At 49.0% G+C, this 25,207-nt stretch overlaps 2 protein-coding genes across 11 annotated transcripts in view; one reads left to right on the top strand and one right to left on the bottom strand.

Moving 5' to 3' along the window:
* PATZ1 (POZ/BTB and AT hook containing zinc finger 1) overlaps nucleotides 1–21,461 on the top strand; it is a 30,857-nt gene extending 9,396 nt beyond the window's left edge. Inside the window, exons 2-6 of one of the 10 annotated variants that reach the window (XM_070762423.1) lie at nucleotides 463–526; nucleotides 6,087–6,158; nucleotides 12,675–12,846; nucleotides 16,227–16,424; nucleotides 19,833–21,461. In XM_070762423.1, the coding sequence (XP_070618524.1) occupies nucleotides 463–526; nucleotides 6,087–6,158; nucleotides 12,675–12,846; nucleotides 16,227–16,424; nucleotides 19,833–20,251 (925 nt within the window). In that variant the 3' untranslated portion in view covers nucleotides 20,252–21,461. The remainder of the gene's footprint in view (nucleotides 1–462; nucleotides 527–6,086; nucleotides 6,159–12,674; nucleotides 12,847–16,226; nucleotides 16,425–19,832) is intronic. The other 9 variants (XM_070762417.1, XM_070762416.1, XM_070762415.1 and 6 more) reach the window with 9 other exon arrangements.
* HNF1A (HNF1 homeobox A) overlaps nucleotides 1–25,207 on the bottom strand; it is a 226,160-nt gene that overhangs the window by 18,951 nt on the left and 182,002 nt on the right. The gene's annotated exons all lie outside the window — the stretch shown is intronic.

Below are 25,207 nucleotides of genomic sequence, written 5' to 3'. Positions count from 1 at the left end.
ATGTTGGTCTTTGGAGGGGCAGATCCAGCTCAGGTAGCCCAGAGTCACTAGTCTCAAACCTCGCCCACTTTAAGACTTGTGGACTTCAACTCCCAGAATTCCTCAGCCAGCAAAGCTCAACACCTCACCTCAGCAAAGCTGGCTGAGGAATTCTGGGGGTTGAAGTCCACAAGTCTTAAAGTGGGCCAGGTTTGAGACCTCTGCTCTAGACCTTTTCAGGCTGCAGCCCTGCCTGGAGGCAACTGGTGTCTTGGAAGCAGTTCCCCTTCCCTCGTGGCATGAGGGCCTCCTGGTTCTTCAGGAGACGGGTGGGTGGGCAGGGTCTGTGCAGAGGTGGCTCTTCCACACCCCTCTGGAGCTCCCTGGACGAGAGTCTTGGGTGTGTGTGTGTATTGAACTCTGTTTCCAAGGAGGAAGCATGCACATGGAGTCATGCTTGTACTACTTGTTTTTCTCTTCAAGGCCTGACCACCTGAATGGACATATCAAGCAGGTGCACACATCGGAGAGACCTCACAAATGCCAGGTAGGTACCTTGGGAAGGGGTGGAGGTCTCGGTTAGAATAAAACCACGCCTGCATTTGCAGTGAAGGTGGGAGCCCTTGAGTGGCAGCTGTTTGCAGTAGAGTCCAGAGGCTGTTGGACCTCCTGGCTGCTTCCTGGTGTCGTCTTTGGCTTCTCCAGCTGCCTCCTTCTCCCCTGGAAGACCCTTCCTCCTCCTCAGCCATGGAGCTCTTTCTTTCCAGCTTGACTTTTCCCACTTTAGCATTTAGGCTTATATCCCACTTCCCAGTGCTTCCCAGTCCTATCTAAGCGGTTTACAGAGAGTCAGCCTCTTGCCCCCAACAATCTGGGACCTCATTTTACTGACTTTGGAAGGATGGAAGGCTGCGTCAATCTTGAGCCCGTCAGGATCGAACTCCTGATGTGGGTAGAGTTAGCCTGCAGTACTGCAGTACTACACTGTGATACCAGGAAGGAGAAGGAGAGAGGGAATAAGAAAGGGAGGGAGGGAGGTATAGCAATATTATTATTATTATTATTATTATTATTATTATTATTATTATTATTATTTATTAGATTTGCATGCCGCCCCTCTCCATAGACTCGAGGCGGCTCACAACAGTAATAGCACAATATATAATAAATCTAATAATTAAAAAGTCACTTAAAAACCCTTATTTAAAAAGAGACATACACACAAACATACCATGCATACCATAATTTATTAGATTTCTTTGCCGCTCCTCTCCGCAGACTCGGGCCGGCTCAGAACAGCAATAGTAATAATATGTAGGCTTGTATACTGCTTCACGGTGCTTTACAGCCCTCTCTAAGTGATTTACAGAATCAGCCTCTTGCCCCCAACAATCTGGGTCCTCATTTTACCAACCTCGAAAGGATGGAAGGCTGAGTCAACCTTGAGCCTACTGAGATTCGATCTGCCAAACTGCTGGCAGCCGGGGAAGTAGCTTGAAGTACTGCACTCTAACCACTGCACCACCGGGGCTCTTAGACACTGGGGTTCCCTGTTCCTTTCTCTCTTCTTCTGCCAGTTCACCAAGAACTTGTCATAGCTTGGGGACAGCACTAACTAGCCCCTCCGCACCATTTCCTGGATGCCCGCTCCCTGCTTCAGCAGCCTTCAGAGGGTGTCCTTGGGAATCAATTGCTTCTTCCTTGCTTTAACTCGAGGCTTCTTGTGGCTGAAGCAGAACAGGAGCAAGCAAAGCACGTGCAGAGTTTTTCCTTCCAATACTTGCCTAAATTGGCTTGCAATTGAATTTTAAATCGCAGAGATAATCCACTGAAAATAGGAATTTTAATAGGATTTGAAAAAACAAAAAACCCAACTCCTTCCCCTCTGCACTAAAACCAAACAATTTAGAAACTCTTGTCCAGCTGTCAGGATGCCCCAGGGTCTTAACTGTTGCTGCAGGGGTCTTTTCTTCTCTTTTTTGCCCACCCATCCCATTTCCTTTTCCCCATTTCAAGCATGTTTGACCACCCTGGAGACACTCAGGAGGGGGGGCTTCAGTTCTTGGAATACCCCAGGGTTGTTGCTGCTGAGAATTTGAGGAAGGGGAGGGGAAGGCACACGTTGACTGGGTGCTGGGGGAGAAAAGGCTGGTTGAGCCCCAGAATCTGGTGGAAATTAACCAGGATTAAAGGGGATAAGCATCCTTTGAACATAGGTTGCGTTTCAGGATTTGTTAGCAGAATTAATAGCACAGATGGCCTTTGATTTATGACCCTTCATTTAACAACAGTCTGAAGTTGCAACAATGCTTAAAAATGTGACTTATGGCCTGTCCTCAAAGTTATGACCGTCGTACCACCTGTGTGGTCATATGACCGCAATTCAGGCACTTGGCTTGCATTTACAAGTGTTGCCGTGTCCTGCATTCACATCACAATTTGTGACCTTCTTGCCGACTTCTGACCAGCAAAGGATGCAGATCCACTGAATGACCATGGTAAAGAAACGGTCGTGAAATTGGTTCCAGTCAAAGTGATGACCTTCTTAGCGACCACACTGCTTAGCGACACAATTTCTGCTCCAGTTGTCATAAATTCGAGGACCAACTGTAATAAATCCCAAACCAAGATTGGAAGTAGTGATTTCTGACAGTCTCAAAATGGGTGAAGAGTGCAGTCAGGCGGTAGGGAAAGCGAGTAGGATGCTTGGCTGCATAGCTAGAGGTATAACAAGCAGGAAGAGGGAGATTATGATCCCGCTATATAGAATGCTGGTGAGACCACATTTGGAATACTGTGTTCAGTTCTGGAGACCTCACCAACAAAAAGATATTGACAAAATTGAACGGGTCCAAAGACGGGCTACAAGAATGGTGGAAGGTCTTAAGCATAAAACGTATCAGGAAAGACTTAATGAACTCAATCTATATAGTCTGGAGGACAGAAGGAAAAGGGGGGACATGATCGAAACATTTAAATATATTAAAGGGTTAAATAAGGTCCAGGAGGGAAGTGTTTTTAATAGGAAAGTGAACACAAGAACAAGGGGACACAATCTGAAGTTAGTTGGGGGTAAGATCAAAAGCAACATGAGAAAATATTATTTTACTGAAAGAGTAGTAGATGCTTGGAACAAACTTCCAGCAGACATGGTTGGTCAATCCACAGTCAATGAATTTAAACATGCCTGGGATAAACATAGATCCATCCTAAGATAAAATAGAAGGAATAGTATAAGGGCAGACTAGATGGACCAGGAGGTCTTTTCCTGCCCTCAATCTTCTATGTGTCTATGAAGGACTACAGATTATTTTGGGGGGGGGGGAAACCTGAATTGAGTAAATTTAGAAAAGGGGAGATTATTTTAAGCTGCTGCGGAGTTAGTATCACATTCTGTTAAAAATGGGTGGTTTACCGAACTTCCAATTTGCATGTCGAGCTGTTTTTCGCACTTCAGGGCTTTAGGAAACCTCCCTTGTAGACTCCAGGGTGGGAAAAACAGCACAACAGGAGTTTTTTGGCACTCCGGGGCTTCAGGAAAGTTTCCCCAAAACCTCCGGAGGGCGAAACGACCCCGTGCCATCGGTTGGCCATCACTGCTATAAGGCCTCTGCATTCTTAGTCACCTAGCCAGAAATAGCATGTTTGAGATCAACCATAAGATTTTGTTTATTTATTTTACAGGGTGCGTTCCAAAAATAATGCAATTATTTTTTTCAAGTAATTTATTGAACAGATTTGCACAAACACTTAAAATTCTTCAAAGTTCTGTTCTTGGGCCTCTACACATTTTTTCCAGCAACTCTGCCATGACCAGTACGCGCCCTAGAAGGGGTTTTCGGGGACCTCTCGCAAGGTCTTCGTCACGGCTGATTGGATCTTTTCAATGGATGAAAAATGGGTTCCTTTCAGGGCTGGGAACAAAAAGAAGTCTGCTGGGGCGACATCAGGACTATGGGGGGTAGGGTGGGGCAGCGTTGGCACCTGGTGTTTGGCCAGGAACTCGTGGGTTTGTAGTGCATTGTGGCAAGGTTTTTCGTCCATAGAAGAGATCCAATCAGCCGTGACGAAGAACTTGCGAGAGGTTCCTGAAGATGCCTTCCAGGGCACGTACCGGTCATGGCAGAGTCACTGGAAAAAATGTGTAGAGGCCCAAGGACAGTACTTTGAAGAATTTTAAGTGTTTGTGCAAATCTGTTCAATAAATTACTTTTAAAAAATTACATTACTTTTGGAACGCACGCTATATTTTATTTGACTTCTCTGTCGTCCAATTCCGAAGGACTCGGGGCGGATTCTCCAAGCCGAGGGAAGTTTTATTTAAACAGGGTCTTATTGCCTGCTTTAGTCGGGGATTCTTTTTGGCTATTGTCGGTTCTCCATCCCTGGAGGTTTTTAAGAAGAAGTTGGGCAACTCTATAGAGGACATCTTAATCACAAGCGACCTTTAATTTCAGTTGTTAGGTAGCTGCAAATTTCATCTATATAGTTGACAAAAGATTTTTCTCTCTCTCTCTTTAATCTTGTTCTTAACTTTCTCACTTTATCTCTTCTACTCTTAATATTTTCTTTATTTCTTTTTCTGTCCAATTTATATTATTGTCATGCTGTGTATCGTATGTTTTGTTTTTCTTTTAATGTAAATATTCAGGAAGAGGTTGGGCAGCCATTTGTCCAGCATCTCCTGCTTGAGCAGGGGTTGGTCTAGAAGACCTCCAAGGTCCCAACTGTGTTATTCTGTATTGGATTCACCTGTTGATGAGCAAAGGGCAAGCTATCCTTACCAAACTCCCTTTTTTCCTCCCAATATTGCAAGGCTCCCTCCTCAAATCCTGCCTAGCTTCCCGGCCCCTGTAACTATAGGGGTTTTTTTGCCTTGTGGCCTCATGCCCAGATGTGAGCAGCAATTCTATGCATTATATAGAAAGCAACCCAGCTGTTTGCAGAAGAAGAAGCCAGTGTAAGCAACTTTGCCATAGCTGGTAGCACCAGGTGGGCTGGGTTGGGGAAGAGAGAAATGACATGCAGAGCTGAGAGTTTGAATGATTGGTACAAAAAAAATATTTTTAATAACTTTTTTTTTTGCTTCTTTACTACAATACCTTGTTATGATATGTGTAACAAAACATGCAAAAAAAATTAAGTTTGCTTCTCTTAAGAAGCAACAACAAGAAAAAAGAAATAATTTAAATTTGCTTCTCTTAAGAAGCCACAAATTGCAAATTATACTTTCAACATTGGAAATGTCTCCCGAATTGATGTTTTTAGTAAGTGTACTTACACTGGATGAATTTATTTATGTCATCGTATTTTTATGCCTCACAATCGGCACCTTAGGGAAGAAACATGGCGTCATCATTGGGACTCAATTTCAAACCCACCCACCCCTTCCCATCCTCATGGTTTATTTTGATTTCAGAGAGCCGAAGCTGTCCAGCTGCAGTTTCTGCCCAAGGCAGTTTGGCCCTCTTCTGCAGGAAAGATGCCCCCCAAGACTGAAAAGAACAACCAGAGTTTAGGAAACTCTTAGCTTCCTTTAACCAAGAGGAGCTGAGGTCGAAACACGTGTGTCCAGCTTGCTTTCGATCCCTCGTTCGGAGGGCAAGCAGTTCCCAGAATTGCTGGCTGTTGTGACTGGTGATTGAGGACAGGTCACAATCACAGTTCAATCCTTCTGAGGACTGTTGGCTCCAGAACAGGAGCTTCGGGGTGTTGGAGGGCTGATTCAGACATTGCAGCACAATCTGTCGATTTGGGGTAAACCCAGAGGTGGGCTGCATAGGTGGAAGGGTGACGTGTGCTCGCCCCCGTTAGCAGAGTCCAGCGCAATTACACTACTGCACCTGGGCAGGGGCACCAGTGGCAGTCCACCTCTGGGTAAACCTGTCCGAGGGTGGACACCCCCCCCCCAAAAAAAAATGGCTAGAGAAGTGGTGACCTAGTGCAGGAGTTCCTCCCTCTCGCTGCCCTCCAAGCACACCTCTTCCCCTCTAGCCAATGGGGAGAGTCCAGAGCGGGCGGGTTGTGAAGACGGATAGTCTCCCTCACTGATGTTGATGTAGGAATTAGCCTTCATTTTCTAATCTTTCTTACTTCCTGCCTATTAGCAGGAAAATTCCAGCCTCCAGGGGATAAGCTCAGAGACCTCTACATCCATAGAACAGTTGAAACTTCAAGAGGTATTTCTTACACACTGTTTATTGTTTCAATATAAACACACTTCTCTTTGCTTACTATAAATTTGCCTTGCTTGGTAGGAAACTACTGGGGCCTCTTACTTATTGACCACCGTGGTAAGAACGGTGGTCTCCTGTAATGTTATACTGTTTTTGAAAGGCCATTAACGTTTTGTGGTTTATTTTAAACTTTCCGGGTCTTGTTTGATAAGCTGATCTTGTATTTTGGCTTCTCTTCAAATTATTTTTCATTTTGCCTGCCAGTCTCTTAAATTTTGACTGGTAATAAGCTGTCATTTGGCCTCAAGAGAGATGAGCAAATTAAATGTTGTCTTAAGGCAAACTCCTCAAACTTGGTAACTTTAAGACTTGTGGACTTCAACTCCCAGAATTCTCCAGCCAGCATAGCATAGGTGGCTGGAGAATTCTGGGAGTTGAAGTCCACAAGTCTTAAAGTTGCCATGTTTGGGGACCCCTCTCTTAAGGACTGGTCACTGAGAATTTCTCTTGAAGGAGAGGAGAGAATAAGGTGGTGGGAATTTATGCAGACAATCCTGAACCCTCCCAAGATTATGGGGCGGGGTGGGGGGTACTTGCTTACAAGTACAGTGGTACCTCTACTTAAGAACTTAATTCATTATGTGACCAGGTTCTTAATTAGAAAAGTTTGTAAGTAGAAGCATTTTTTTCCATGTGAATCAATGTAAATGCAAATAATGCGTGCAAACCCATTAGGAAAGAACTAAAAGCTTGGAATTTGGGTGGGAGGAGGAAGAGGAGGAGAAGGGGAGTCGCTGCCCAGAGTGAAGGGAGCGTTTCTTTTCTCTGGGTGCTGGGAGAGGTTTATTCCCTCTCCAAGTGCCCAGAGAAAGGAAAATGCTTCGTTCATTCTGGAGTGCCAAAGCCTCCTTAAGCACCACTGAAAGGCTCCTCTGGCAGCCCAGAAAGCCCGAAATGGCCGGGATTAAAGGGGGAATGGCAGGAAACTGGCCGGGTCTTCGTGCCGCTCTCAAATTTCCTGGGAAATTTTTCCGGGCTCAGGTTCTTAAATAGAGGCAAAAAAATCTTGAACACCCGGTTCTTATCTAGAAAAATTCTTAAGTAGAGGCGTTCTCAGGTAGAGGTACCAATGTACAGGGCAAGAGTTGGGGAGTTGGGCAGCATATAAATTCAATATATAAATAAATAAAGCAATACTTTTCTTCCTTTTACAAGAAGTTCCCAACATGTTGTATTACCGTTCCTTTGATAACTGTTAGAAGTTAGGATGGCTCTGAAAAAGAGACTTGTGACCCGGTCCCTCTCGCCCACAACGGTTGGCAACATTCCCACCACGGTCCCATGATCAAGTCCAGCAATCCGCTTTCGTTCACAGCGGCTGCATGATCCCAGGGTCCGCTGATCGCCATGGCAAATCTTTTTTCCTTCAGGTGCCGAAAGCAAGCAGGCACGTGCTATCGTACACACCCATAATTCAATGCCCCTCTAAATTCCCCATCCCCACATACATGTGCGCAGATTCCCTGGTGGACCCAGTAGGCCCGTTTTTGACCCTCCCCAAACTCCAGAGGCTTCCCTGGAGCTGTGGAGGGTAAAAACGGCCTCCTTTGGAGGCCCTCCGGAGGTCAAAAACACCCTCCCAAGAGGCTCCACGTGCCACCTGTTGCAGAGCCCTAGGGAATCTGGTAGGAAAGGCCACGAATCATGATCACGTGGTATATCGGTTAACATAACGACTGCAGAAAAAAGTCATCAAATTGGATGTGGTCATTAGTTTAGCGAACCAATTTTCCCATTCCGATTATAGTCGCTAGTTGAGGATTTCTCGTACAGCAAAGTAATTTATTGATCAGATTTGCACAAACACTTAAAATTCTCCAAAGTACTGTCCTTGGGCCTCTACACATTTTTTTCAGCCACTCTGCTATGACCGGTACGTGCCCTGGAAGGCGTCTTCAGGGACCTCTCGCAAGGTCTTCGTCACAGCTGATTGGATCTCTTCTATGGACGAAAAACCTTGCCACAATGCGCTACAAGTCCACAGGTTCCTGGCCAAACACCAGGTGCCAACGCTGCCCCACCCTACCCCCCTATAGTCCTGATGTCACCCCAGCAGACTTTTTTTTGTTCCTAGCCCTGAAAGAAACCCGTTTTTCGTCCATAGAAGAGATCCAATCAGCCGTGACGAAGACCTTGCGAGAGGTCCCCGAAGACGCCTTCCAGGGCACGTACCAGTCATGGCAGAGTCACTGGAAAAAATGTGTAGAGGCCCAAGGACAGTACTTTGAAGAATTTTAAGTGTTTGTGCAAATCTGTTCAGTAAATTACTTTAAAAAATAATAATTGCATTACTTTTGGAACGCACCCTGTAGCTATATAGCGGAGCTCTGCAATGTATAACTGATGGGCTTTTTTTAATGGCCAGCTGACTGGTAACTTTCCAATGGAGTCATAAAAAAATTGCCTTTTGTTTTTCATGGGTGATATTGCTGGGCGTGGGAAGCAATCACAAGGAGGAGGAGGAGGAACCACTTTACCGTGTAGATTTATTTATTAATTAGACTTCTATGTCGCCCTTCTCAAAGTGAATTAGGGCAGCGTACAACATTATAAATGCAAACAATATATGTGTGGCAATCTAATTATTTTAAAAGAAATATACAAAATTAGCAAAACCCATGCACCGTGCTCTAAATTCAGCCAATTCAATCATTCATAATATATAATATCAGCCAGAGACAATCTCGTTGCTCACGGCCCCCCATGCCCGCCGGCAGAGGTGGGTCTTCAGAGCTTTACGAAAGACCAGGAGGGAGGGGGCGGTACGTATCTCTGGAGGGAGTTCATTCTAGAGGGCCAGGGCCACCACAGAGAAGGCTCTTCCCCTAGGCCACACCAGCCAACACCAGCCAGGAAGCACCCCAAAGTCTCCTAATATTGTCAAAGCTACCAACTTTTCCCTAAATCCCATTATTTCAGCAATCCCGGGAGACACATATCCTATTGTTATAATTATTACTTCTGAATGGCTTGCCCAGAATTCTTGAGGTCTCAAGGAGTAGAGGTCTCAAACCTGGGCCACTTTAAGACTTGTGGACTTCAACTCCCAGAATTCCTCAGCCAGCTTTGCTGAGGTGAGGTGTTGAGCTTTGCTGGCTAAGGAATTCTGGGAGTTGAAGTCCACAAGTCTTAAAGTGGCCCAGGCTTGAGACCCCTGACCTAGAGCAAGGGTAGGCCAAGTTGGCTCTTCTATGACATGTGGACTTCACCTCCCAGAAGCCCTGAGCTAGCATGATTGGCTCAGGAATTCTGGGAGTTGAAGTCCACAAGTCATAGAAGAGCCAACTTTGCCAATCTCTGACCTAGATCAAGAGGGGTGCTTTGGAGAAAACACCCCTCTGCCCCCCCCAGCCCTCCCCACCTTCAGATCCAAAGGGCTCCAATGCCATGGATTGCAAAACGGTACTTTTAACAGGACCGCGCAGACCCCTCGGCACTCCTCCTGAAGTCTCTGCTTTTGGTTCCTTTTGGGGTTTTCTCCCGTGGCCTCTTTTGCTCAGTGCCAGATCTTCGCTTCACTTAGCTGAAAAGGATGCCACCTTTTGGCTTTCATCCTTTGAAATCCCAGAATCCTTTCCACATGCAACATTAGCAGTCCAGGTTGCACCCACTTTGTGTTGCAGACACGAAGGCTATTAAACACGGTTCTCCAGGAGCTGGTCAGCATCCTCAGCTGAGCATCAGAAGGTCCCAAGGATTTTTTATTATTATTATTATTATTATTATTATTATTATTATTATTATTATTATTTAGACGTATGCCGCCCCTCTCCGGGGGACATGGGGCAGATCGTAAAATACAGTGCAAAAACAATACGTATACAAATCTAATAGTTAAAACTATAAGCTAAAAACCATTCATTTAAAATTTAACTTAATTTTAATTTATTAGATTTGTATGTCCCCCCTCACAACAATAACAACAATGTAAACAAATATAATACATTTTTTAAAAAAAATCTAAAAACCCATTATTAAAACTATACAATACATACCATACATAAATAATATAAACCCAGGGGCTCATTTCCCCATGTCTGACGACATAGGTGGGTCTTCAGTAACTTATGAAAGACAAGGAGGGTGGGGGCAGTTCTGATCTCCAGGGGGGAGCTGATTCCAGAGGGTTGGGGCCACCACAGAGAAGGCTTTTCCCCTGGGGCCCGCCAGACGACATTGTTTAGTCGACAGGACCCGGAGAAGGCCAACTCTGTGCGACCTAATCAGCCGCTGGGATTCGTGCGACAGAAGACTATTCCGAAGGTATTCTGGTCCGATGCCATGTAGGGCTTTATAGGTCATTACCAACACTTTAAATTGTGAGCGGAAACTGATTGGCAACCAGTGCAGGCCGCGGAGTGTTGATGAGAAGCTAGAGAGCCCCACGATAGCTCTAGCGGCCGCGTTCTGCACAATCTGGAGTTTCCGAACACTCTTTAAAGGTATCCCCATGTAGAGATCATTAAAAAATTAAAAACAATCAATTTATTCAATCACATCCATACATAACATTTAATGGTCAGAAAGGGGGTGGTGGCATATACTAGTTGCCCCACGCCTGGTGACATAGATGGGTCAAGGCTTTTGCGAAAGGCGAGGAGGGTGGGGGCAGTACGAATCTCTAGAGGGAGCTGATTCCAGAGGCCCTTCGATGATGATGATGATGATGATGATGATAATAATAATAATAATAATAATAATAATAATAATAATAATAATTTATTAGATTTGTATGCCACCCCTCTCCGAAGATGCCTGGCTACCAAGCTTAGCTGACCAGCCCTTCCCTTTTTTGCTTTGTCCTTCCATCGTGCATGGCTGGCAGTGCAGAATTATTTGCCCAACAAAGATCCCTAAAAGTTCTGGGGTGCTTTTTGACACTGAGGAGAGGAGCTCACTCCCCAGCTCATCTTGGAGACCCTCCAAGAACCCTTTTGGATTGCTGAGTCCACTCCAAGTTGGTCAGGCAGAACGTCCCGAGCGAGCGCCAAGTGTTTGGACATTGGTATCGAGATATTAGGGTCTCCTTTCCCTCAAGTCTATGAAGGCACCACTGTTGTTTTCTTGGCAACTTTAACCCTAATAGGAGTCAGGCTATTCTCCAAAGCAGCTGAGGGCAGAAGAAGAAGCAATGGGTGGAAACTAAACAAGGAGAGGAGCAACTTAGAACTAAGGAGAAATTTCCTGACAATCAGAACGGTTGATAAGTGGAACAGCTTGCCTCCAGAAGTTGTGAATGCTCCAACACTGGAAGTTTTTAAGCAGATGTTGGATAACCATGTGTCTGAAATAGTGCAGGGTTTCCTGGCTAAGCAGGGGGTTGGACTAGAAGACCTCCAAGGTCCCTTCCAACTCTGTTGTTGTTATTATTATTATGGAAGCAATCAAGTTTTGATTGATTTGAACATGTTCAAACATGATGCCAAAAAGTCAAGTGTTTCCATTTGTTTGTCCACCCCCTGTATATATTTCCTCCCTGAATAAAAAAAGAAAATAAGCAGACCGTTGAGTGACCACGAGGAGCCCCCTCTGATGGGGCCTTCGGTTGGGTCAGCTGTGATGCAGCAAGATCTCAGTGCAAGACTTGGTTCTTCTGGCTTAGGGCAGTACTGGTCATCCTTTGACTCTAACAATTGAATTGGGGGGGGGGTCTGGGGGCCTGGACCTGCAGCCTGTTAGGCAGATGAGGCAGAAACAGGGCTAGGATGTAGTTTGGGTTTGGGGCATTACAATCCTGCCTGTCTGGGGCTGTACAGCTAAGGGTGAATTACGGCTCAGCCAAATGCCTGACTCAAAAATCGAAGCCACCCCAGCAGAACCAGAGTCCCTTCCTGCCCCTGCCTGGTTAATGATATTGATCAGACTGAATGGGGAAGGTCTTAAGCGTAGTGGAAGGTCTTAAGCGTAAAACTTAACAGGAAAGACTTCATGAACTCCATCTATATAGTCTGGAGCAGTGTTTCCCAACCTTGGCAACTTGAAGATATCTGGACTTCAACTCCCAGAATTCCCCAGCCAGCATTCGCTGGCTGGGGAATTCTGGGAGTTGAAGTCCAAATATCTTCAAGTTGCCAAGGTTGGGAAACACTGGTCTGGAGGATGGAAGGGAAAGGGGGGACACGATCGAAACGTTTAAATAGATTAAAGGTTCAATAAGGCTCATGAGGGAAGTGTTTTTAATAGGAAAGGGAACACAAGAACAAGGGGGCACAATCCGAGGTTAGTTGGGGGAAAGATCAGAAGCAGTGTGAGAAAATATTTCACTGAAAGGGTAGTAGATGCTTGGAACAAACTTCTAGCGGACGTGGTTGGTCAATCCACAAGAACTGAATTGAAACATGCCTGGGATAAACACAGATCCATCCTAAGAATAAAATATGGGAAATAGTATAAGGACCAGGAGGTCTTTTCCTGCTGCCCATCTTCTATGTTTCTATGTCCCTTTGTTGCCGTCCACAGACCTGCAACGCTTCCTTTGCCACCCGGGACCGGCTGCGCTCTCACCTGGCTTGCCACGAAGACAAAGTGCCCTGCCAGGTGTGCGGGAAGTACTTGCGGGCTGCTTACATGGCGGATCATTTGAAGAAACACAGCGAAGGACCAAGCAACTTCTGCACCATCTGCAACAGAGGTAATGGATCACCTGCTCACTGGTGGGCTCAGCGGGTGGGAGAGGGGCTGGATTCAAGCCGATTGATGGCTCCGGAGGAGGAGGAGAAGGAAGAAAGCAAGGATGCTCCTGTTGAGCTGGTTTATTTATATATTATTTCTTTATTAATTGGACTTGTATGTCGCCCCTATCCGAGGACTCGGGGCAGCTCACAACATATCAATAATAAAAACAGTCTACAATAATACAACGAAATCCAATTAAATCTGATGTTAGTTGGGGGAAAGATCAAAAGCAACATGAGAAAATATTATTTAACTGAAAGAGTAGTAGATGCTTGGAACAAACGTCCAGCAGACGTGGTTGGTAAATGCACAGTCACTGAATTGAAACATGCCTGGGATAAACATAGATCCATCCTAAGTTAAAATACAGGAAATAGTATAAGGGCAGGCTAGATAGACCGTGAGGTCTTTTTCTGCCGTCAATCTTCTATGTTTCTAATGTTAAAACATTACAAAAAGCTAAACATTAAAAATCATTCATTCGTGCAAACCATGAGCCTACTAGACATTCAGTGGCCAGAGGCTGGGATCTAGTGGCCCCAAGCCTGGCGGTATAAATAAGTTTTCAGATTCTTACGAAAGGCAAGGAGGGTGGGGGCAGTGCCAATCTCCGTGGGGAGCTGATTCCAGAGGGCTGGGCCCCCCACAAAGAAGGCTCTTCCCTTAGACCCCGCCAAGCAACATTGTCTGGTTGACGGAATCTGGAGAAGGCCAACTCTGTGGGAACCGATTGGTTGCTGGGATTCATGGGATAGTTGTTCATTCACTCTCAGGCACAAAAGACCCCCCCAAACTGGCATCACAGCCCCCCTCCCATTGCTGTTTCTGAACCCTCATTCAGGCCCCTTCCATGCCCCAGGGGTTCAACCTTAACTTGCTCTCTGAACTCAGGGCTCGGCCACTGGTTTGTTGCTTTTTTTGGGGGGGTGAAGCTGCTCCCATTCTCCAAAGCAGGAACAGGAAGGGTCCCGGGGCACAGCGTTTCCAAGGAAGTGGATGAGGCTGGGATGGGGGGGTGGGGGGTGGCAGGAGGTTCCCCCCCTGCAAATTCGCTGGCTGGGGAATTCTGGGAGTTGAAGTCCAGATATCTTCAAGTTGCCAAGATTGGGAAACACTGCTCTAGGGCATGGCAACAAAGGCCCCTCTTCCTCCTACTCGGAAAAGCCCCCCCTAAGAATCTTTCCCATTGCCACCTCGGGGCCCGGACCTAAGTCTCCAAACATGAGAAGCGGTGTTGGTCCTCCCCCACCCTTTTCTCCCATGGGGGGACATCCCTCTGTGAGTGGGCATAAGATTGCAGCCGTAGCCAAACAGAAAGGACCAAGAGCTAAACTGTTTAATTCTTAGATGGCTCGGTTTGCATGTCACCAATAATGACTGCGATATCAGGGGTAATAGCACTGCTCAAAAGAATAAAGGGAACCCTCAAAGAACCCATCCTACATCTGGTTGAATGGAATATTCTCATTGAATCCTTTGTTCTGTACAAAGGTGAATGTGCTGATAACAAAATGAAAATGGATTGTCAATCAGTGTTGCTTCCTAAGAGGACAGTTTGATTTCAGATAGATAGATAGATAGATAGATAGAGAGAGACAGACAGACAGACAGACAGACAGACAGACAGACAGACAGACAGACAGACAGACAGACAGAGACAGATATGGATGGATGGATGGATAGATGGATAGATAGATAGATAGATAGATTTATTTAATTTAATTTAATTTAATTTAATTTAATTTGTATGCCACCCCTCTCCGGAGACTCGGAGCGGAGATAGATACGTAGGTAGGTAGGTAGGTAGGTTGGATGGATGGATGGATGGACAATGTCTTGGCTTAGGGCTTTGCTTTGCTAGCTGTGGAATTCTTAGAATTGAAGTCCACCCATCTTAAACGTTGAGAAATGTGGCTTCCGGGTTAGAAGGACCTGGGTGTTGCCTCTCTACTTAAGGGCCTCGGGCATTGGCGTAGAGGGAAGAGACAACTAGGAAGTGCTGGAAATGTGAGCACGACGTCATCAGAGATCCTGCTGACCTCAGGGGGCTAGGAGAATGGTCCTCCTGCGGCTGGAGTGGATATTTGTTTTCAAATGCCACCCGTGGTCTTCCTGGGGGTCTGATGGTGTTTGACCAATAGCCATCTGGAGAAGGTTCCTGTCTTCGGTGGAGTCTTCCTAGTCTCACAACCGGCCATTCCTCACCTGACACCTCAGGTGTGTTGGGTGTTGCAGCTTTGCTGGTGGGGAATTCCAGAGAGGTTCTCCTGTCCTGTCCTGTCTGTCTGGTGGGACTCAGGTTAGCAGGAGATTCCCCCCCCCCCCTCTTCTACCAGAGGACACAAACTCCTTGGTCTTGACGTGTTGGACTGCCAGCCAGATATTATCATAGGTTCCCCCTAGAGCAGAGCAGAACTTGAGTCTTTGCAGGGATTCCTGGGGTGCGATTTCCTGGAAGGGATTCTACACTCCTGGCCTCTTCTTGCTGCAGCATCGGCCGGGCCTGGAAGCTCCCCTCATCTCTCCGAGCTTGGCTGTTTCCTTGCAAAGATTCCCTGAACCACTGTGGCAAAAACAATTGCAAAACGGGACAAAATTCACTTGAGAAACGGCTTTGCTTCTCAGTGGAGGCGTTGGGGTCCGAGGTGATCCTAAGCCAGTGTTGGCGAACCTATGGCACGGGTGCCACAGGTGGCACATGGAGCCATATCTGCTGGCAGGTGAGCCATTGCCCTTGCTCAGCTCCAAGGTGCATGTGTGTGCCGGCCAGCTGATTTTTGGCTCTGGGAGGGTGTTTGTGGCTTCCAGAGAGCCTCCTTGGGGATGGGGGAGGGCGTTCTTACCCTCCAGGGAAGCCTGGGAAGGGCAAAACACAAGCCTACTGGGCCCACCAGAAGTTGGGAAACAGGCCTTTTCCAGCCTCCAGAGGGCCTCCAGGGTGGAGAAGCTGTTTTCACCTTCCCCAGGCATAGCACACACACACACACTCTTTCGGCACCCGAGAGAAGAAAGGTTCGCCATCACATCCTCAGTGCAAGCGCTAACATGGATGACGTTCCCCAGTTGGTTCATGTAACCTCTGCACGAAAGCAACCAAGCTTGGAGGGCACCAAGGATCCTCATTTCAGCCCGTAGCCCCAAATATTCTCCACCATTCCTGGGCAGTTCCCCCCTCCAAACGGAGGGGCGCAGAGGAGAGGCCCCCTCTGCAGGTTGCTGCCTCTCCCAAAGAGCCGTTCGCGCCAGTCCTGGGAGCGTCCGGAGAGGTCCGAGGGGAGAGAGGCAGAGGCGTGTCGGTGCTGGTGGCAGGATCTCATCTCCTTTTGTCTTGTTTAGGTTTCTCCTCTGCCTCCTACTTAAAGGTCCATGTTAAAACCCACCACGGTGTTCCCCTTCCCCAGGTCTCCAGGCACCCGGAACCCATGCCGAATGGGGGAGCGGCGTTCCACAGCGTCAGGACCTATGGCATCAAAGGCAAGCGACCCCTCCCCCGATCTCGGCCTAGGACTCTGGTGGCGGGGGGGAGGAGGACAGGTGGGTGGCCAGGGGGGCCCATCACACGGCTGAGGACCGAGTTGAGGACTTAAGAGGGAGCAAAGGGAAGAGCATGGCCAAGCCGCCCGGGACGCTTAGCTGCTCTGTGGAGGGAGGCCCCTCCTGCAGGGATTCTGAGTTATTTCTGACACGGGGGGGGGGGGGGGGAGAGAATGGGGGGCATCTGCCTCACTGTCGTGCTGAAGAGACCCAGATCCACCCAGAGTTCGGGGCATCCCTCTCCCCTCTAGAATTGGGCTCCACGGGTTTCTTGCATGGAGAGCAGTTTTTGAATCATGTGTTCTTCCGTTGTCTTTCTGACCCTCAAATCCGTGCGTTGTACACCATGGACCACCAGCCTTTTCCAGACAAGGGTGTCCTCCCCTCCCACCTATCCCAGGCTGGTCGCCCAGGACAGGGGCGGGTGGCCATCACCGATGCTATTGGTGCCCTGTGTGCTTAGCTTCGGTTGTCTTATATACGTGTCCTCACTATTTCACGCGTGTCCCTAGGTGTTTTTGTTTCTGCGCATGCCCTTGTGGTGAAATCTCACAAGGGGACACACGAGAGAGAGAGAGAGAGTTTGGCGATATTTTTACTTCCCCACAGGTGCAGAAGCAAAAAAAACAATCTCTCGCGCACATGTCCCCTTGTGAGATTTTGCTTCTGTGTGTACACACGAAGCAGAAATGCGTAAAAAAGATGGCGGTGCCCATAGGACTGGCACTGTAGTGGCTGTGTCCAAGTTGCGCAATCTGATAGTCACTCCTGGCGCACCCTCCCCTACCATACAGGTAGCAACCCACTCCTGGCCCAGGATTTCCTGGCAGCATCCAAACCCTCTGGCCGACCTCTGGCGTCCAGTGTTAGTGCTGTAGCCAAGGAAGTTCAGGCTTCCTCCCGGATGGGGGAGAGGGACTTAATTCTCCCCCTCCTCCCTTCCCTTCATGCCTGCTTCAGACCTCACAGCGACCTTCCCATTAGGGCTGGGAGACAGGAGGGGGCCCCTAGCCTGGCACACCTCTGGGCAGAAGACTTGGTGTGGACAGGCTGCCTTTGGATTGACAGCTTGGTGGCCCCCAGGCAGGTGGTCAGCCATGGATGTTGGGGAGGCGTTTTGGCTCCAGCTGGTCCCGTGTTGATGTGTACAGGCCCTACTAGCAGTGGAAGGCAGCCGTGCCCAGTGGGGTTGGGCCTGGGGTCCTGGCTTTTGAGAGAGAGGCCACCATAGCTTCCAGGCTTGGCTACTCACCAGGACTTTGATTCCTAGGGGGAGAGTGGCCCTTCCTCACCATCCTTTGTCAGGCTGGAATCGAGCCCCTTCTGTGGGACCGCTGGGGGAGTCTGGTTTTGCTTTGTAATTAGAAGTTGTTGCTTGAGGGACGTTCTTCTCGGCTCCTTGTCCACGTGGAACGGGGCTCTAAATCGTCTGTGGCCAGCATTGCATCACTACCCATCACCAGAGGTGGGCTGCCAAGGTTGGACGGTGACATGTGCTCGACCCTGTGGCTCTAAGAGCTAGTGGAGTCCAGCGAAATTATGCCACTGCACCTGGGCAGGTAGCAGTAGCGTAATTGCGCTGGACTCTGCTAGCCCTCAGAGCCATGGGGGCAAGTCACCGTCCCACCTTAGCAGCCCACATCTGCCCATCACCCCCACCAGTTTTGAGGTTGCCTTCCGGCTCGGGCCAAAATGGGACTTGATCGATGCTGCTGCGAGGTTTTGTTCATGTGTAGAGTTTTTCTTTGGGTGCAAAAATTGGGCTGTTCTGCAGACCTCTGGCTCCTGGGGCAGCAGCTCCACTTTCAGGTCTGCCGGCAGTATTGGGGAGCAGTCTTGCAAAGCCCCTGTCCTCCCTCCCTTGCCACAATGCGGGGCACGTGACAGCTCATTCACAGTGGAAAATCCTAAGCCAGAGTTCACGCAAGACAGATGCTGCGTTCATACATCACCCAAAGATTTAGACTCTAGGAGGCGTCAGTGCATGGCCTGATTCGCGCCCACATACGAAGACGGTGGCTGGGATCCCAAGCAGACAAACTCCCGGAGTGCAAGCATCTGAGTGGAGGAGCCCAGCTTGGGTCATGTCTGGGCGAATGAAAGGGAACCTTCAGAGGGAGGGCCTGGCCAGGCCTGACCAGGCAAAGGGATGCAGTTATAGGCGGGAAGGGCAATCAGGCCTGCTTTCTATTTTATGGGTTACGGAGTCAGTGTAGAGCCTAGAGCAGTGATGGCGAACTTTGTTTTCCTTGTGTGCCAAAAAGACTGTGCGTGCTATTCTGCATGCGCAAATGCCGACACCCATAATTCAATGCCTGGGGAGGGCGAAAACACCTTCCCCCGCCCCCCTGGAAGCCCTCTGGAGGCCGGAAACGGCCTGTTTCCCAACTTCTGGTGGCCCCAGTAGGGTCGTGTTTTGCCCTCCCCAGGCTCCAAAGGCTTCCCTGGAGCCAGGGAAGGGTAAAAACGCCCTCCACAATCCCCGCAGAGGCTCTCTGGAAGCAAAAAACAGCCTCCCGGAGCCTCTGTGCGAGCCAAAAATCAGCTGTCTGGCACACACATGCATGTTGGAGCTGAGCGAGGGCAACAGGTCGTGTACCAGCAGATATTGGCTCCGTGTGCCACCTGTGGTACCTGTGCCATAGTTTCGCCATCACTGGTTTAGAGATGCATCTCTCAATGCGGTAGAGAAGTGGCCGAGCCTTTTTGGGCCAGCAGGCAACTCCCTTCTGCAGCTGCAGCCAGATTCTCCCCTACGGCTTCTCCTCCTAGCTTGGCCAGAGATGCTGCCCTTTCTGGCAGATGCCGGCTTCTCTGTTGTGAATTGGGGGGCAGGGAGGGGGAAGGCTTTCTTGTTTTCCGGGGCAATTTCACACCGTAGACACATCCTCCTTGCCCATAAAAGGTGCCAGCAGCTGCAGCAGAGAAGGTCCAGGGGACGAGAAGATGGAAACATGGGCTGGGACATTTTGTTGCCCACTTGAAAGACGATCATCCCAGCTTTGGAATCTGCCCTGGACCTCAAATCGGGCCAATTTAGCTAGGAGCCTCTGGGCGGGAGGGGTGTGTGTGCCGAGCTGCCTTTGAAAATGCCGTCGGAGTAGAAGTTGCAATTCTCCCTAGTTGGGATGCTGGACAAACTTGGCAACTTTTAAGACTTTGTGGATTTCAACTGCCAGAATTCCCCAGCTCGCTTTGGGGGATCCTGAGAGTTGAAGCCTGCGAGACTTAAAAGTTGCCGAGGTTGGGCATTCCTGGCCTAAAGTTTTGCGGTACTTCAGGTAGTTGTGGCTGCGCTTCTCAGCTAGACTACCCAGTTGCATGGGATAGAAGGAAGAGCAGGGGCGTCCCTGGGAGACGGGTGGCCGCCGTCGGATTTGAAAACCGCCCTTCTCTTTTTCTTCCCAGAAGGCCAGAAATGCTCACATTCGGACCAGATTGAGAGCTCGGATTCCTACGGAGACCTCTCTGACGCCAGCGACCTCAAGACGCCCGAGAAACAGAACGCCAACGGTTCCTTCTCCTGTGACATGGGGGTCACCAAAAACAAATTGGAGTCAGAGGGGGACAGGAAGTACCCCTGCCCTGAATGCGGCAGCTTTTTCAGATCCAAGTCCTATCTCAACAAACACATACAGAAAGTCCACGTCCGCTCTTTGGGGCCCCCCTTGGGGGACTTGGCCTCTGCCTTGGGCTCCCCTTTCTCCCCCCAACAGAACATGTCTCTCCTGGAATCCTTCGGGTTTCAGATTGTGCAGTCCGCCTTTGCCTCGTCTCTGGTGGACCCAGAAGCCGACCAGCAACCGATGGGGCCGGATGGAAAGTGAGGCCCCTCGGCCCTTTAAAGAAGCAGCAGCAGCGGTCAGTTTTTATTTTCTAGAGAAGATGGCTGTGAGATGCCACGTCGTGCGGTTTTAGCGTGGGGAGAGGTTGATTTAAATTCCCTCCGGGTGCCCACCCCTCCTCCTCTTTCTTTCCTCCTCTCCAAGCCTTTCCCCGGATGGAGACAGTTTTCAGCTCACCGTCTGCAGAGTCCTTCTAGGAGGGTGGAGATGTAGAGGATGGGGGGCCGGGGATCTTGAGCAGAAGGCTGGCAGAGACCCCCCGGGAACAAAATAGAGAATGTCCCAAAAGCTGGATCCGGAATTTTGGAGACGTCCCGCTTCAGCTGGCTAAGAGCCCAGCGCTCCTCTGCCCTTCGGCCTTTCTCTCTGCTCGGGTTTTCCCGCCTTGTCCCGTGCTCATCCACGTATCTCCCGTGGTACCCGGTAGGTAGCGTGGCTGTTTCCTTGGAAAGGGAAATCCAAGGAGGCTCGCTTCTCAAAGCCAGCCACGGTTTTCCTTTCAAGAAGACAGAGCAGTGGGCAAGAAGCAGGGAGAGGCCACAAGGAAGAGAGGCCACCAGATTCCCGAGCTGACCAGAAGGCTGTCCGAGACCCCCTGGAGGGCATAGAAGCGGCTTCCTGGAGGACCTTGTGCAGGGATGCCTCAGTTGGGTGGTTGGCTTGTTTTTCTGATCCTCAACACTTGGCCATTGGTTTCCTGTCTCTCTCTTTCTCTCTCTCTCCCCCCCTCTCTCTTATAATTATGGTTATTATTATTATTATTACATTTATGATTTTAGGACCTGTTGTAGTGATTTGCTACTGAGATGCCTTCCAGGGCAATTATACAGAGAGCTCTTAAAGCAGCAGTCATGTTAGGATAGGATTAATTTTTTTTTAGATGTATCATAATTAAAACCTTGCCTAGTTGATTGTTTTTAAGTCTGCGGGATAATATAGTTATGCAAAGTGAAAGAAAGTTGGGGGTGGGAGAAATAAGCTTAAAACTTTTTAAAGAAGGTAAGAGGGCACGCTCGGTTGGTTGATGCATAAAAGACCTCCAGAAGTTTTAACATTTTCAATTAAATGGCGACGGTTTTTTGTACCACCAACCTCCTGTGCAAATAAATAGAGAGTTCACAGAGTGATTTCAAAGCAGAAAATAATTATTGAATTGGACTGCATTAAAGAAGTTAGAAAGTTACTTTATAAATCTTAACCTTTTGTCTTTTTTAAATTTATTTTTATTTGTTTGGCAGAGGGATTGAAAGGGGTTTCTGTTGTTTTGGTGGCAGAAGAGAGATTGCTCGGGTGGGAAAGCTGCCATTTCTTATCGCCACTTTTGGGGGCGCTCCCTCCCTCTGTATCAGGGGTGTCAAACTCAGTTCCATTGAGGGCCGCATCAGGGTTGCGTTGGACATCTGGGGGGCGTGGCCAGCTTGTTGTCACTCGTGTCGGAGGCCCTTGTGATTGGCTGAGTGCTCTGCCAGGTAAATGGGCTCCCGATCTCTGTTTTTGCCTCTAACGGCTTCCTGCAACCCTCTTGCCAGTGGAAAAGGAGCTTTGGAGGCCACATGTGGCCCTCCCAAGCTCTGTTTTCCTTTTCACTGTTTCCAGGGCAACTGCCAGCGCCAGATCAAAGCACCCCTTGAGTTTGACACCTCTGCTCTCTATGCTTAGCTTTGTCTCTGGGAACGTAAGCCTCCTTAGACAACACCGATGGCCCGACTGACCCCTTTGATCCCACAGGAATATATGCAGCCCTCAAGGACTGGATGCCCCAGAGAACGCGGGTACCAACAATGGGCCTACCTTGTTGTTGTTGTTTTTTAAATAACTTAGTTGCCCACTTTGCAGTCTCATCGCCTAACCTGGTTTCCTTCCATGTCACTCCTTGAGGTCAACAGTAATAGGAGTAGTTTTAATTACAGCCTGCAAGGGTACTTCCAATCACACCTGGAGGGGAGACCACAAGCCGATTGTACAGTGGTACCTCTACTTACGAACTTAATTCATTCCATGATGAAGTTCTTAAGTAGAAAAGTTTGGAAGAAGCAATTTTTCTCATAGGAATCAATGTAAAAGCAAATAATACATGCGATTGGGGAAACCACAGGGAGGGTGGAGGCCCTGTTTCCTCTCAGGAGATTCCTAAAGAGGCCCCATGGAAGCTTCTCCCTGCCTTTCCCGGCCCTGTTTCCTCCCAGGAGATTCCTAGAGAGGCCCCACGGAGGCTTCTCCTTGCCTTTTCCGGTTACAGTTTTGGAGGCTCGGGTTTGTAAATGGAAAACGGTTCTTGAGAAGAGGCACCCGGTTCTTATCTAGAAATGTTTGTAAGTAGAGGCATTCTTAGGTAGAGGTACCACTGTACTATGTCTGGGGAGAGAATTGCACGAGGCCCCAGGAGACATATAGCAATTGGTGGTGGTGGTGGGTGTTTCAGGCTCCCCAACCTCTGGTGAGCAAGACAAGATTTGCTCTGGGCTGGGGGAGCCTTGTGAGAGTCAGGATTTTGTTCATACAAAGGAACAAACACACTCCACTGCCTCTTGATGATGCTGGGTGATGGCAGTGACGGGCAGCTTGTGAAGTGGGGGTGGGGGGCGGGGGGGATTTGTGGTTGCAAGCAAGCAGCAGGGAAAGACAGGACAGCAGCATAACAGGATAGGGACCCAGCCTCATCTCCCTTTAGACCAGGGGTCCCCAACCACCGGGCCGCGGACCAGTACCGGGCCGCGGGGCATGTTGCATCGGTCCGTGGAGTCAGCAGCTGCCGGCCCTCATGCCGCCACCCCCTCCCTCCAGCGCTTCGCCTCCCGCCGGGCAAGAGGCCTCGGGAGGCAGGTTCTGCTGGCCACAGGACGATGGATGGGACAGAGGGGCGGGAAGGACCGAGAGGCTCAAGCCTCTTTTGGCTTCTGCCGTGGGGCGCTTTTGCGTTTTTGGCTGGGGGGAGGCAGGAGGGCCAGCCTGACCCCCTCTCTCCAGCGCTTAGCTCCCGCTGGGCAAGAGGGCTTGGGAGGCAGGTTCTGCCGGCCACAGGACGATGGCGGGAAAGAGGGGCGGGGAGGACCAGCATCCCCATGCTTAATCCCGCCCCCAACCACACCCCTTTCCACCCCCACTGGGCCATAGAAAAATTGTCTTGCTGAAACTGGTCCCTGGTGGAAAAAACGTTGGGGACCACTGCTTTAGACGGTCCTTCTGTAAGACCGAATGGGGTCTCGCTGCGTGTGAACGACAGGTGTGGAAGCAGTCCTGGCTTTCGTTTGGTGTGTGGCACTACCACCTTGGCTTGGGCGAATCCCAGGGGAGAGCCAGCCTGCACAAGAGCGTTTGGAGCCTGGGCAGAGCGCCGGAGGACAGAGGGACGTCAACTGCCGCTGCTTCTCCCTCTCTTCCAGATGCCCAGGCACCGACTCTGGAGGGCGACAGTGGCATCTGTGAATGCCACCAGGTGGCCCAGCCTGTTTGCTGCACCATCTTTGCTTCCAGAAAGGTAAACACTGCAAAATTAATTATGCCGAGTCGTAAACTAGCTAGCCACCTTTGACTATGTTATGGGAAACTGTTGGTTAAGCTAATGTGGGTGAGTGTTATGTGAATGCAGCTTCTATGACAGTGATGGGGAACCCTTTTCACCTCGGGGGCCAAAAGCGCATGCTCACACACTATCACGCATGCACAAGTGCCCACACCCATAATTCAATGCCTGGGGAGGGCAAAAACAGCTTCTCCCACCCCCTGAAGGCCCTCTGGAGGCTGGAAACAGCCTGTTTCCCAACTTCTGGTGGGCCCAATAGGCTCGTGTTTCGCCCTCCCCAGGCTCCAAAGGCTTCCCTGGAGACGGGAACAAAAATGCCCACTCCCATCCTCTCAGAGGCTTTCTGGAAGCCAAAAACGCCCTCCCAGAACCTCTGTGCAAGCCAAAAATCAGCGAGCTGGCACACATATGGACATTGGACCTGAGCTAGGGCAGCGGCTCGCGTGCCAGCACATATGGCTCCAGGCGGTATGTGTGCCATAAGTTCACCATCACTGTTCTTTGACTTATTCTAAGATGAACTGCATCATATCTGCAGCCATGAATAATAATATAATAATAATAAGAAGAAAAAATAAATAAATTTATTAAATTTGTATGCCACCCCTCTCAAAGACTCGGGGCGGCTCACAACATTGACAGCCATACAATACAGTACAAATCTAATGTTAAAAAATTAAAAAGCTAATTTAAAATACATTATCATAAAAAGTCATCCACTACACAGTCATACACACTCAATCCAACTTGTCATAATACAGAAGTCAGAGAAGGGGGGCGTTAATCCCCCCACGCCGGGCGACAGACGTGAGTCTTCAGCATTTTGTGGAAGGCGAGGAAGGTAGGGCAGTTTGAATCTCCGGGGGGAGTTGATTCCAGAGGGCCGGGGCCACCACAGGGAAGGCTCTTCCCCTGGGTCCTGCCAGACAGCATTGTTTAGTCTACGGGACCCGGAGAAGGCCAACTCTGTAGGACCTAATCGGCCGCTGGAATAAGCAGTTTGGATGACTGTGGCGTGTGGGTATTATTATATTATTTATTATTATTATTATTTATTAATTTGTATGCTGCCCTTCTCCGAAAATTCGGGGTGGCTCACAGAGTATAAAAACACAGCATACAGTACAAATCTAATACATTAAAAAAAACTATAGCTAAAAAACCTATGTATTAATCAAACGCTACAATCACACCATGTATCACAGGAGGTCAGATTTAATTGCCCCAGGCCTGGCGACATAGATGAGTTTTAAGACTTTGTGGAAGGCGAGGAGGGTGGGGGCAGTACGGATCTCAGGGGAGCTGAGTCCAGAGGTCCGGGGCCCCCAAAGAGAAGGCTCTTCCCCTGGGCCTCGCCAAATGACGTCTGGTTGACAGGACCTGGAGAAGGCAAATTCTGTGGGACCTGACTGGCC

This window comes from Erythrolamprus reginae, chromosome 10 (assembly GCF_031021105.1).
Source record: "Erythrolamprus reginae isolate rEryReg1 chromosome 10, rEryReg1.hap1, whole genome shotgun sequence".
In the NCBI taxonomy this organism is placed as follows: Eukaryota; Metazoa; Chordata; class Lepidosauria; order Squamata; family Dipsadidae; genus Erythrolamprus; species Erythrolamprus reginae.
The sequence above is the reverse complement of the archived record's forward strand: the minus strand, read 5'-3'. Positions and strand labels throughout refer to the sequence as shown.